The sequence below is a fragment of the Takifugu flavidus genome, chromosome 14 (assembly GCF_003711565.1).
Source record: "Takifugu flavidus isolate HTHZ2018 chromosome 14, ASM371156v2, whole genome shotgun sequence".
Taxonomy (NCBI): Eukaryota; Metazoa; Chordata; class Actinopteri; order Tetraodontiformes; family Tetraodontidae; genus Takifugu; species Takifugu flavidus.
The window spans coordinates 6,155,834-6,168,273 of record NC_079533.1 but is presented as its reverse complement, the minus strand read 5'-3'; the positions used below and the strand labels follow the sequence as shown (position 1 = coordinate 6,168,273).

The 12,440-nt window shown below is 50.2% G+C and overlaps 2 protein-coding genes and 2 long non-coding RNA genes across 4 annotated transcripts in view; 1 reads left to right on the top strand and 3 right to left on the bottom strand.

Annotated features, from left to right (window-relative positions):
• Positions 1–1,589: 1,589 nt before the first annotated feature.
• Positions 1,590–12,440, bottom strand: part of LOC130537969 (uncharacterized) — a 157,466-nt gene continuing 146,615 nt past the window's right edge. Inside the window, exon 3 of the long non-coding RNA XR_008953730.1 lies at positions 1,590–2,168. This is a non-coding gene — a long non-coding RNA (uncharacterized LOC130537969). The remainder of the gene's footprint in view (positions 2,169–12,440) is intronic.
• On the bottom strand, positions 4,802–6,091 carry LOC130537955 (formin-2-like). Its single transcript, XM_057055144.1, has 2 exons — positions 4,907–6,091; positions 4,802–4,855 (listed from the first exon to the last, which is right to left on the bottom strand). Exon 1 carries the CDS (start codon positions 5,985–5,987, stop codon positions 5,019–5,021), a length of 969 nt encoding a protein of 322 aa, XP_056911124.1. The 5' UTR covers positions 5,988–6,091; the 3' UTR covers positions 4,802–4,855; positions 4,907–5,018.
• On the bottom strand, positions 7,463–10,898 carry LOC130537960 (high mobility group-T protein-like). Its single transcript, XM_057055148.1, has 5 exons — positions 10,689–10,898; positions 8,649–8,815; positions 8,428–8,576; positions 8,181–8,355; positions 7,463–8,106 (listed from the first exon to the last, which is right to left on the bottom strand). The coding sequence occupies exons 1-5, from the start codon at positions 10,846–10,848 to the stop codon at positions 7,960–7,962; spliced, it is 798 nt and encodes a 265-aa protein (XP_056911128.1). The 5' UTR covers positions 10,849–10,898; the 3' UTR covers positions 7,463–7,959.
• Positions 10,873–12,142, top strand: LOC130537973 (uncharacterized). The gene is made up of 2 exons (XR_008953735.1): positions 10,873–10,987; positions 11,024–12,142. It is a non-coding gene; the product is annotated as an uncharacterized LOC130537973 (long non-coding RNA).

Here is a 12,440-nt window from a genome sequence, read left to right as displayed (position 1 = left end):
ATAAGTGTTATATTTGATGCTGGGATGGCAGAGCACCAGAATCCTCATCCTGCTGTCTTGGGCCACACACGGATTTATAAAAGACAAGGATTTTTATTGATTATTTATTTATTTTGCGGGGGCGATTTCAAAGGTAAAACAGCGATTCCCGTTTAAGCATGTCCCCACTCACACGTCACTCTGAAGGTCGGCGTGCGCGGCGCTCCTGTGGTTACCGCCAGCGCCACACGGGTAAACGGCACGCTCCACAGAGCGGGAGCGCCCTCGTCTCCGCCTGCCCCTGATTCCAGTGATTATTAACAAGCATCATGCACCACCAGCTAGCTTGAGGTCCAGCAGCAGACTTTGAGCTCAGATGGTTGTGCAATACTTGCTGTTGCTCCTTCCCACGAAGGATGTAACCTTTGTGTCCCTGCCATGATCAAACCTGCCAATCTAAAAGAAAGAAAAGAAAAGATCAATCTAAAAGAACAAAGAACAAAGTAGCACATGTTTACACTACTACCTAATAGACAAAGGAGCCACCTAACCCTAACCCTCCCCTTACTCAAGATAATATGGAATAATTAGACAAAATGGTGGAATGCTGGTCTGATTTCATGTCATTTTAATGTGCAAAATGGAAGAAATAAATCATCACGGGAGTTCAGAGATTGCTACATCAGAACAGAGCCAACATTTTTTCTACTTCCTGTTTCATGGGTAAGCTAATTTCCCAAACCTCAATCTGATCAGGCTTCACATCAGCCTGTGCCCTTTTTGGGTAAATAATGCCCCCCCAAGCAAACACTGCTGACCTCCGTCCTTTTCGTATCATGTCTTTGAAGCTATAATTCTAATATCAGGTGTCACAGGCGTCCCACAGCGGCGGACACAAGGGTGGATTTGGCTCAGACTCGACAGGAGACGAGGAGTTAGCGAAGCCTAACCCTAACCCTAACCCTAACCCTAACCCTATCCCTATCCCTAACCCTAACCCCTAACCCTAACCCTAACCCTAACCCTAACCCCCTAACCCTAACCCAACCCTAACCCTAACCCTAACCCCTAACCCTAACCCCTAACCCTAACCCTAACCCTACCCCCTAACCCTAACCCCTAACCCTAACCCTATCCCTAACCCTTACCCTCTAACCCTAACCCTAACCCTAACCCTAACCCTTACCCTTACCCTACCCTAACCCTAACCCTAACCCCTAACCAAACCCTCTAACCCTAACCCTAACCCTAACCCTAACCCTAACCCTAACCCTCTAACCCTAACCCTAACCCTAACCCTAACCCTACCCTAACCCTCTAACCCTAACCCTAACCCTAACCCTAACCCAAACCCTCTACCCTAACCCTAACCCTAACCCTAACCCTACCCTAACCCTAACCCTAACCCTCTAACCCTAACCCTAACCCTAACCCTAACCCTAACCCCTAACCAAACCCTCTAACCCTAACCCTAACCCAAACCCTCTAACCCTAACTCTCTAACCCTAACCCTCTAACCCTAACCCTAACCCTAACCCTAACCCTTACCCTAACCCTAACCCTAACCCTTACCCTAACCCTAACCCTAACCCTCACCCCAACCCCCCTCCTACCCCTAACCCTAACCCACTTACAAACATAGAGGACAATTCAGGGGGAGTCCCGGACCCACAGACCCCAGCCTTCCCACAAAAATCACAAATCATACCATTCATTTCTACTTTTTCACATAGAACCACAACCTTACAGTACACCATTAAACAAAACTTTTCAACCATACTACACCAACATCCGGCCTTCTATAACCACAAGATTATCCTAGCACACAGAAAAAACAGAAATCTCCATTCCATACTCACCACATCCAAATTCCCGGACCAATTCATCGCACCCCGACCCAGACATAGCCAACACTATCGAGACAGAAAATTCATTCAAAACACATACACTGGTACAGGGTTCCCCACACTAGGCCTCACTTCCATCCATTCCACCAACGTAGTCTACATCATCACATGCACCCTCTGCAATAAACATTATATAGGTGAAACACAAAATTCCATACATACCCGTCTAACACAGCACCTTTACAATATAGCAGGAAGTCGACTTGGCACCACCCTTGTCCGCCACTTCCAAGAGCACCCAGTCAGCCACCTTATCATCTCGGGGCTGGAAACCAATAACAGCTGGACAGTGGGACAGAGGAGAAGAGCGGAACGCATATGGATCAACAGATTAGGCACAAAGACACCACATGGCCTCAATGAACACCCATAGAACCTATCTCTCCCAATCAGCCAATTCAAACAACTTAACATTCTTACAAACTGAACCAGTCTCTTATCTACCTATGGATCGACCCTTTTATTTTCTACCCTGCTTTTATTACATATCTTCGTTTTTTCCATTTTATTTTCCAATTTATTTCTTATTTTTATTTATTTATATTGTTTTCCCCCCCCGGGGGGCCCTCACCCTCCGCACCTGCTCAGGGATCAGTAGGCCAGTGCAAAAATAAGTGTTATCCCAAACCCTGAACCCTAACCCGAACCCGAACCCGAACCCTAACTCTAACCCGAACCCGAACCCTAACCCCCGAACCCGAACCCGAACCCGCGAACCCGAACCCGCGAACCCGAACCCGAACCCGAACCCGCGAACCCGAGACCAGAATAGAATCTGGAGCTGCACGTGCACGTGCACGTGCAAAGACAAGCCTGTGATTAAACAGATTTAAACTCTTTATGTGCACTTCTTTAGCTGAAGCGTAACATATACTTTGAAAGAGGTGGGCGGGTGTGTTTTTCCTTCAGGTTTTGGGTCCTGCACTGTGGACTTTACCATATCTGTGAGGTCCGTTTACCATTCAATTCTAAAGTGCAGAATTCATTCAAATTCCCCAACCGGCACCAACGCCCCCCCCCCCCCCCGCTGTGCTTGTCCTCTGCTTCCTGTTTCTTCATTAGCACATTAGCATTCCTGCTGTGCTCCATTATCTTTGCTCCCATTATCACAACATGTCTGAGGTGTGTTTGATGCTACAGTTACAGCTGTATTTTAACCATTTTAACTGGGACACTTGCACGTCTAACATGAATCAAAGATCCCTCACCAGGGAGTTTTGATCAAAAGTGCAATCAAAAATGCAGCGAGAGCAGATTCTAATTAAACTTACTGGCCCCGCCTCCGTGAAGGGACGTTTAAGGCCTTTTCATGGAGCTATTACATGTTTGATTTATTACATGTTTGATTTATTACATGTTTGATTTATTACATGTCTGATTTATTACATGTCTGATTTATGCTGATGACGCCGTAAACATGCATGGAATATTTGCCAAACAAGACATCTCAGCAGTTCATCCCCTCACATTCATTAATTAGAGCCTTGGCTCATTGAATCGGAACCATCACGAGCGGCAGCAGCCACTGGCGTTCGTTAGGAAACTGTGCTAGCAACAGGCCAGAATTTCAGAATCACTGCAGCAATTAAAAGTTATATTTTTATAAAATAAAGAAACAGGGTGGAGAGCCATTTCTGATCCCACTGAGGCGTCCTGTTATCAGCTATATAATTAATGAATTATACAAACATTTCCCTCAACATTACAGATGCATGTTCTCTTGAAAGTCTTCAGCAACACGACCAGTTCTGCATTCGTGGGTGCTGAGCGTCTGGTACCGAGGATGGTGATGAATATTCCAGCAGGAGCATTTTCCTCTTATTTATTTCATTTTAAATGAGTGATTGTATTCAACTCTGTGTTTTAAAGCCAGGACTGAATATTTTAAAACTGTTAACTGCAGTTAATATGTGCTTATTACTTCCCAGGAACGGAGCCATGAGGGGGCAATTTCTGGTACATTAGCACCACCTGCTGGTGGAAATCATTACAACGCTATGGTCCGAGAGGAGGAGAGGGGAGGGGAGGGGAGGGGAGGGGAGGGGAGGAGAGGAGAGGAGAGGAGGGGAGGGGAGGAGAGGAGAGAGGAGAGGAGAGGAGGGGAGGGGAGGGGAGGGGAGGGGGAGGGGAGGGGAGGGGAGGGGAGGGGAGAGAGGAGGAGGGGAGGAGGAGGGGAGGAGGAGGAGGGGAGGGGAGGAGAGGGGAGGGGAGGGGAGGGGAGGGAGGAGGGGAGGGAGGAGGAGGGGGGGAGGGGAGGGGAGAGGAGGGAGGGGAGGGAGGAGGAGGGGAGGGGAGGGGAGGGGAGGGGAGGAGAGGAGGAGGGGAGAGGAGGGGAGGAGAGGAGAGGAGGAGGGGAGGAGGAGAGGAGAGGAGGAGGAGGGGAGGGGGGAGGGGGGGGAGGGGAGGGGGAGGGGAGGGGAGGGGAGGGAGGAGGGGAGGGGAGGGGAGAGGAGGGGAGGAGAGGAGGGAGGGGAGGAGAGGAGAGGAGAGGAGAGGAGAGGAGAGGAGAGGAGAGGAGAGGAGGGGAGGAGAGGAGGAGAGGAGGAGAGGAGGGGAGGGGGCGAGAGGGGGAGGGGAGGGGAGGGGAGGGAGGAGGGGAGGAGAGAGGAGGAGGGGAGGAGGAGGAGGGAGGGGAGGGGAGGGAGGAGGGGAGGGGAGGGGAGGGGAGGGGAGGGGAGGGGAGAGGAGAGGAGAGGAGAGGAGGGGAGGGGGGAGGGGAGGGGAGGGGAGGGGGGAGGGGAGGGGAGGGGAGAGGAGGGGAGGAGAGGAGGGGAGGGGAGGAGAGGAGAGAGGAGAGGAGGAGGAGGGGAGGAGAGGAGGGGAGGGGAGGGGAGGGGAGAGGAGAGGAGGGGAGGAGGAGAGGAGAGGAGAGGAGAGGAGAGGAGGCCTGTCAGGTGATCATGTGATCATATGATCATGGTTCTGGACCCCTGCAGCCTCGGCCTATAGCAGCACAGCTAAGATGTGACCTAATGATTAGATAATTATTTCTATATTATTATAGATAATTATCATGTAACCTAACGATTAGACGACCCCCTAAGTATGATAATCTGTCTGTCTATGATAGTAACTGGAACTACAGAATTAGTAACAATAAGCTTCATCAAAGAGGAGGTTTGAAGTCTGATCTTAAAGTAGCGATGGAGTCAGCCTCCCGTACCTGGACAGGGAGCTGGTTCCATAGCAGGGGGGCTGGACAGGGAGCTGGTTCCATAGCAGGGGGGCCTGGACAGGGAGCTGTTCCATAGCAGGGGGGCCTGGACAGGGAGCTGGTTCCATAGCAGGGGGCCTGGACAGGGAGCTGGTTCCAGAGCAGGGGGGCGGGACAGGGAGCTGGTTCCACAGCAGGGGGGCCGGGACAGGGAGCTGGTTCCACAGCAGGGGGGCCTGGACAGGGAGCTGGTTCCACAGCAGGAGGGCCTGGACAGGGAGCTGGTTCCATAGCAGGGGGGCCTGGACAGGGAGCTGGTTCCATAGCAGGAGGGCCTGGACAGGGAGCTGGTTCCATAGCAGGAGGGCCTGGACAGGGAGCTGGTTCCACAGCAGGGGGGCCTGGACAGGGAGCTGGTTCCACAGCAGGGGGGCCTGGACAGGGAGCAAAGTTTGCCAGATTTTCAGGCCTATCCCTAACCCTCTCCGTGGCCTCACCGAACTCTTCCTAGATCCGGTCCCTCCAGGACCAGGTGGGCTGGGCTCGCTGGGCCTGCCAGCGTGGGCCACTGGGTTCAGGGATCGCTGCCACGACTGGCTCCTTGCATCAACATCAGCAATGGAGGTAGAGAACGCAATAGGCTTGGGTCTGTCAGGTCTGCCCCCCCCCAGTAGATCACCTCGTCCAGTGGACCCAAACAACAGCAGGAGTCCGACCCAAGGGGAAGTCACCCTTTCATTTACTGGGGTAAACTCCAACACGACGGCTGATCTGGATCTATAAGTTAGCCCCCACCAGCCTCCCACCAGTTCAGGGGGGGGGGGGGGGGTGACTGAGATGCTAAGATATATAAAAGCCTTTCCTCTACATGCAACATCAAAGGAGCGTGAAGACGGGAGGTTAAGGGACGTAACATGGTTGAAAAAGAGGAAATATCGGCCCAGCATCTCCCAACGGTCCTGAGATGCTTTTAAACGCAGTTGTAGTCAAACAGTTCCTGCGATAAAGACCAAGAGAACGGCGCCGCTGGGACCATCTACTCCAAATATGAGCGTTTGTGGAACTCGTCAAACTGGTCCTGAGTAATTCTTGAGGATTTGAGATGCGGTGAAATTTGATCTATTCTAAAATAACATATCAAGTAAAGACCAATGCTTTGTCATTTCCACATACATTCAACACTTTGAGATAATCAATTTGGATGAATGGCGCCATTTTATTGCAACATTTAAAGTATAAACTACTATTAATGAAGCCGCAGGTATCGAGTTAAATGCAGCCATCCAACAGAATCTGATGCTTTATAAATATGCTTTGTCTAGAAATCTTATTCGGGTCAGTTGCTTTCATCTGATTGGAATCATTGCTGTCAGCTGAGGCATTATTGACGTCACTTTTATGAGCAGCCGTGCAGTGGCGGCAGCTGGCCACTGGGTGGCGCTCTGGTACCGCTGTTGGGAGCGGATGAAGCGGAACCAGCTGGCGGAGATTAGGAGGCTTTGGTGTCGCTGTGGAGCTAAGCCTGCTTTGCTGCATGCGCATTTGTGGCCTGCGCGAGCCCGCACGCACACTGATCAACAGCTGAGCGCATCCACAGCAGCCGTGTCCGCGTGGTTCACATCTCCAGCGATAAGTTTAATATTCTCCCTATAAATGTCTTAAAGGAGTCGAGACCATTTCACCACGGCCGCCACCATTGACTGGATTTCTGTTTCGATGTGAAACGGGAAGAATCGGGGACCAGCAGGTGACCTTCAGGAGCGGCCTGGCCCTATGGAAGCAGGGCAGAGGTCAGAGGGCAGAGGTCAGCCGGCTGCCCTCAGGTCAAGGATGACACCAGAATGAAGCACATGCAACATGGTTCCTCCTTGATGGCCCCGACCAGTCGTGTCTGTCTGACGTGCACCGTCAATCATCGACCCCGTCTGTGCACACCTCATATTCTAATGCACAGGCTTTTCATGGCACATGATCCTGTCAGGAGGGTCCTCCAACCCAGGATAGAACCTGCAGGTCCAGGAGAGACCAGGCAGCTGTATCTGAATAAAACAGGAACAGTGAGTGAAGCTCCCAGGGTCCCTCTGCCAGGGCCCGTTGGCCCCTCCGCCAGGGTCCCTCCACCAGGGCCCGTTGGCCCCTCCGCCAGGGCCCCTCTGCCAGGGCCCCTCCGCCAGGGCCCCTCGGCCCCTCCACCAGACTGAACTAAATTACACAGGACATCAACAATGTTGGGTATGATTCCGATTCCTATTTCATAAAGACATTTAAATATATTCTTACCATTTGCTGAAAACACACACACACACACACACACACACACACAGGATATTTGTGAATGATTTTAAAACATCGTGGATTTGCATTTCTCTTAACATACATAAATTTTCCTCTTGTCATCTGTTGGAAAAAATAAATGCACAGCTTATTTAAAAAAAAAGGTTTATTGACATCAGAAGCAATTTAAATTTTAACAATAAACAAGTTTCTTTTTTTTTGCTATTACAGTGGTACATAAAGTTTAGTAAAACTCCCGAAACGTCCATCTGATAGTTCGTTTAAAATAAAACACGCAGGAAACAGAAAGAAGGAACACTCAGATCTAACTCAGAAGGCTTATGTGCTGTGCACGTCTAACTAGGGTAAATATTAAAAGCCCCCCCCCTTTACACTGTACCAGGCAGGATAGCGGTCTAGAGACTATCACTGGAAATAAGACTGGCGGAAAGATACGGACACGACACTTGTGTAGTGTTACCTATACAAAAAGAAGAGGAACGAAAACTGTACAGCATAAAAACAACTGATATACACAGCCTTTCTGGGTCGCCCCTTTACTAATGTATTTCCTTTCAGTAAGTGAGTGTACAAGGGGGTTAAATGCTTTATAAACAAGAAAATGACCACGACGTCACTCGCCATCTACTCATCGTCGTCGTCGTCGTCGTCGTCGTCGTCGTCTTCGTCCTCGTCGTCGTCGTCATCCTCGGCCTTCTTTTCCACCTTGGCCGGGGCCTTTCCCGCCGACCCAGAGCCCCCCTTGGTCTTCTGGCGATAGGCAGCAACGTCCTGTGACGGACAGGGCGAGCGGATCAGAGACGAGACCTCTGACCCCGGTCAGCGTTCGGCCGTTGTGTCCTCACCTTCTCGTACTTCTCCTTCAGTTTGCTGGCCTTCTTCTCGTACGGCTGCTTATCCTCCGAGTTGGTGTTGTTCCACAGCTCGCCCAGCTTCTTGGCCACCTCCCCGATGGTCAGACCAGGGTGCTCCCCCTTCACCTTCGGGCGAAACTCTGAGCAGAAAATGAAGAAGGCGGATCTGAAAAATGGAAAGAACAGGTCATCAGGCTGATCTCAGGAAACATCGTCAAACGCGTGTGGGCGCACTTACGGGGGTCTCTTGGGGGCATTGGGGTCCTTGAACTTCTTCTTCTTCTTGCCTCCTTTAGCTGGGACGTAGTCCATCATCTCCCGGTCGTAGCGGACCTTGTCCTGCTTGGCCAAGTCCTCAAACTTGCCCTTCTCCTTGACAGACATGGTCTGGAAAGAGGATTCTGGATGAGCACATGGTGTACGCACGACATCCAAAGAAGAACACACGTGATTTCCCACCTTCCACCGCTCAGAACACTTCCTGGAGAACTCCGAGAAGTTGACCGAAGCATCGGGGTGCTTCTTCTTGTGCTCTTCACGACAGGTTTGGACAAAAAACGCATAAGAGGACATCTTGCCACGAGGCTTTCCCGCTTCTCTCCCCGAATCTCTCCCCATCTTGAAGGCTTCAAACCAAAACAAATGCACACGTTAGCTGAAAGGCCCAGAACGCATTCAACAATGCACCAGTACAGGTGCTTCATCTTTAAAAGCAGGTTTATAGTTTTAATCAGTTCCAGTCTTTGTTACCAGAGCCATGCTGAAGAGGACAGCTCTGCTCTCAGGATGTTGCGACTTCATCAGGAAAATCACGGAATAATGAATTTAGTATCTCATATAAAACTCTGCGGCCCATTTCAGTCGCAATTTTGCGGGATTAAAAAAAACGTTTCAAAATCTCAGTGCTTAGAAAATCACATAAAATGTCTAAAAATAGATTTTCTTGCAGCGATAAAGTCACCTGTTTTTTTAAGTACATAAAACAGGGCAGAGGTTTAAAGTGTGTTCATTTAATGCCCATTGTTTTCCGAGGCTGGAAATGCCCCAAAAACTCATTTGCAATAAAAATCTGGCCATGGGAACCCCCCGTGACACTTAAGTAACATTTCAAATGGAAAAATAAACTTTGAGAAAATAAACACACATATCGGACAAAAGTAGTATTTATTGGCAGGAAAAAGCATTTTAATTCGACGCTCCGCTTCGAATGAACATAAACCTCGTCAAAGTCTTGGAAAATCTTCCGCGTCTGCGTCTAAAAGGTCCAAAATGCGCCGTCCGTGCGCCCTAACCCGCTTTAACGGCTCCGAACCGAGTCGTAATGGCGCATCGGCTCCGGTGGAGGAAAAGGAGGTCAACAACGACGGCAATATTTCTTCTTCCATTTTGTGAGAATGCCATCTTCATGAAAGAAAGTCCCCCTCAAATGTCTCCTCCCGCCCCACAGTCCGCTTTGAAACCCGGCAAATCTGTCGAAAACGGCGGCCATCGCGACCACCTCCTTCCCCGGTTGATTCCTATTGCCTGGCCGCTGGTACAGTGCTAGGCTGGGTGTGCGCTGGCTCTATGAGCGGCCGTGCTGCTCGCTCGGTTCCTATGAGCTGCTAATGGCCGCTCGTCTTCATGCACTAACATGGAGAATATGGCTCCTTCTCTTTGTGTCAGCGCACAGCCATTGCGATAGAGGGCAGCGCGACCGCGGCACCGCTCCACTTCAAACCCCAATTTAAAGGCCTCGGGAACTTGGGAAAAATCCCAGCTTGGTGTCGTTGGACACACGAAGGAGCCAACTTTCTTTTGGCGTCGTCAGATGTTATAGTTGCGGATTTGCTTCTCGAGCAAAGACGGTTAGAAAAAGTTGAAGGCAACTGCGCCTCGGCGCTGCCTCTCCGCCTCGCCGATACAGTCAGCCATTACAGTAACGCGCAGATCGGCAGGGATTTTTCCCCCGTCGTCTTCGGGGACGTGTTGGAGCAAACCGACACATGGACGTGTCTTTTTTGAGACGCTCTGTCTTTTTCTCCTGTTTTCCCTATTTTCTGCCGCTTGTGTCGAGACCCGCACTCTTCGCAATGTTCTGCAATGGCTAGCTAACGGGGGATTTCACCATTGTCGATAACCGTGCTGTCCGTTACACATTCCTCAATTTTTACGCGACAACTACCGTGTGATTCGACTCCATTTTGAGAAAGTGACATGGCACTAATTTATAAAATTTTTTGTATTTGGCTAAAGCGGCGTTCGTCGACGAATTTCGCCAGGGTCACTACCAATTTGTTCCTTTTAAAAGAGCGTCTGGTCCACACTCCCAGCCAGGGTAATGCAATGTTACCTGCTAAGCGCCGGCTATTTTTTTTAGTTTTATTTACGGTTCTCGGCAACAAAATGATTTAAAAGCGGTCGGAGAGACCAAATTCGACCCCGGCAAAGATACGTGTGAAACAGTTGAAAGTGTTATCGCCGTTTGGAACACTTGAAGTTTCCGTGTGTGATACTTACCAAGGGACTCAGGCTGGATCTCAATGGTCTGCAATGGCTGTGTGAGGGCGCACAGGCGATACGCAGTGTCTTCACTCCTCACTATTACTCTCGGTGGAGCGCACGCGCCATTGGCTGGCACGCGCGCAGCCGCGCTCCTGATTGGTGGCCTGCTTTTCATTGTCCTAATAGAAGACGGCCGCCTGTTCGCCAGCTTTGGTGAAACGTCACTGAAGTTTTCCGAGGCGCGTGGATACAAAAATACTCGGCTCGCGCATGCTGGAGCTGCTGCTGGCGTGTTCGCCACCGTGTTGGATTCAGTGCGGGGAGCGGAGGGTGCAGGAGGCTCGTGCGAGGAGCGGGGCTCCGTGCACCGTGCAGCAGGAGGCTCGTGCGAGGAGCGGGGCTCCGTGCAGCAGGAGGCTCGTGCGGGGAGCGGGGCTCCGTGCACCGTGCAGCAGGAGGCTCGTGCGAGGAGCGGGGCTCCGTGCACCGTGCAGCAGGAGGCTCGTGCGGGGAGCGGGGCTCCGTGCACCGTGCAGCAGGAGGCTCGTGCGAGGAGCGGGGCTCCGTGCAGCAGGAGGCTCGTGCGGGGAGCGGGGCTCCGTGCAGCAGGAGGCTCGTGCGGGGAGCGGGGCCGCGGTGGGTCGGAGGGTTCCGCCACGCTTCGCCAGCTGGTTCTGTTGTAGGTTCTACCGAATGCACAGGGTTCGGGTTCGGGTGCTCATCTGCAAACGGACTTTTAAAGGGCAAAGATCGCGCATGACGTCAGGCACCAGTTGGGAGGGTCGCTGGTGTTGGGGGTTGAGCTCCGACCCTGTCAACATGTCATGGCCGTCAGCTGTGAGCCTCGTTTTAATCTGCCTGTGCGCTCCGCCTCCATCCCCGCATGAACAAAACCATTTGATGCCTTTGGAATAGATTGCAAAGTTGTTGTGTTTTTTTAATTGTACCATTGGTATTATGTTTAGTACATATAAAAACCTCTAATCAACCAAAGCATTTTAAGGGGAGTGACCCCACACGCCTACAACAACCTCAGTAATTGGAAGGCTCTAACTGCCTATAGCACCTTTTTAACACTAATATTCATATGTGTCATCATTTACAATAACAATAACCTACATTTTTCTTCTTTAGGAGTACTATTGTGGCTAAAGATTTTTGTATGAAAATGGTATTTGAAAATGAAGTCCATTGATTAGTCGATTAAAAATTCCAATTTCAAGTGTTTGTGTGTTGGTATTGATGTGAGAGTCTATGTGTGCTCACAGGTCTGCATATGGTCTGTAACATGGGGGGGGGGGGGGGTAGAGTACACCACACACACATGGACACTGCTGTTTTATCTTTATAGTTTTTTATATCATTTAATTCATATGTTGATATTCTTTGATTTTGTACTTCTTCTTTTTCTGCTCTTTTGTCCTTATAATTTGCTGCTCGAATTACAAATTTCCCCGAGGGACCAATGAGGTCTGAGGGAGTCAGTTAGTTCTGTCTCCTCACATAGGTCTCATATAGGCTTTTAACGCCAAGATTACAATTCATAATTGTCATGAAATACTCAGATGTGTGTACATACATACACACACACACATACATACACACACACGTACATACATACAGATATATACATAGATGTGTGTATATACATACACACATATAAACACACACACACATACATACACATGCATACACATATATACATGTGTGTGTATATACTTTAGACATATACACACATATATATACACACATATACATACATACATA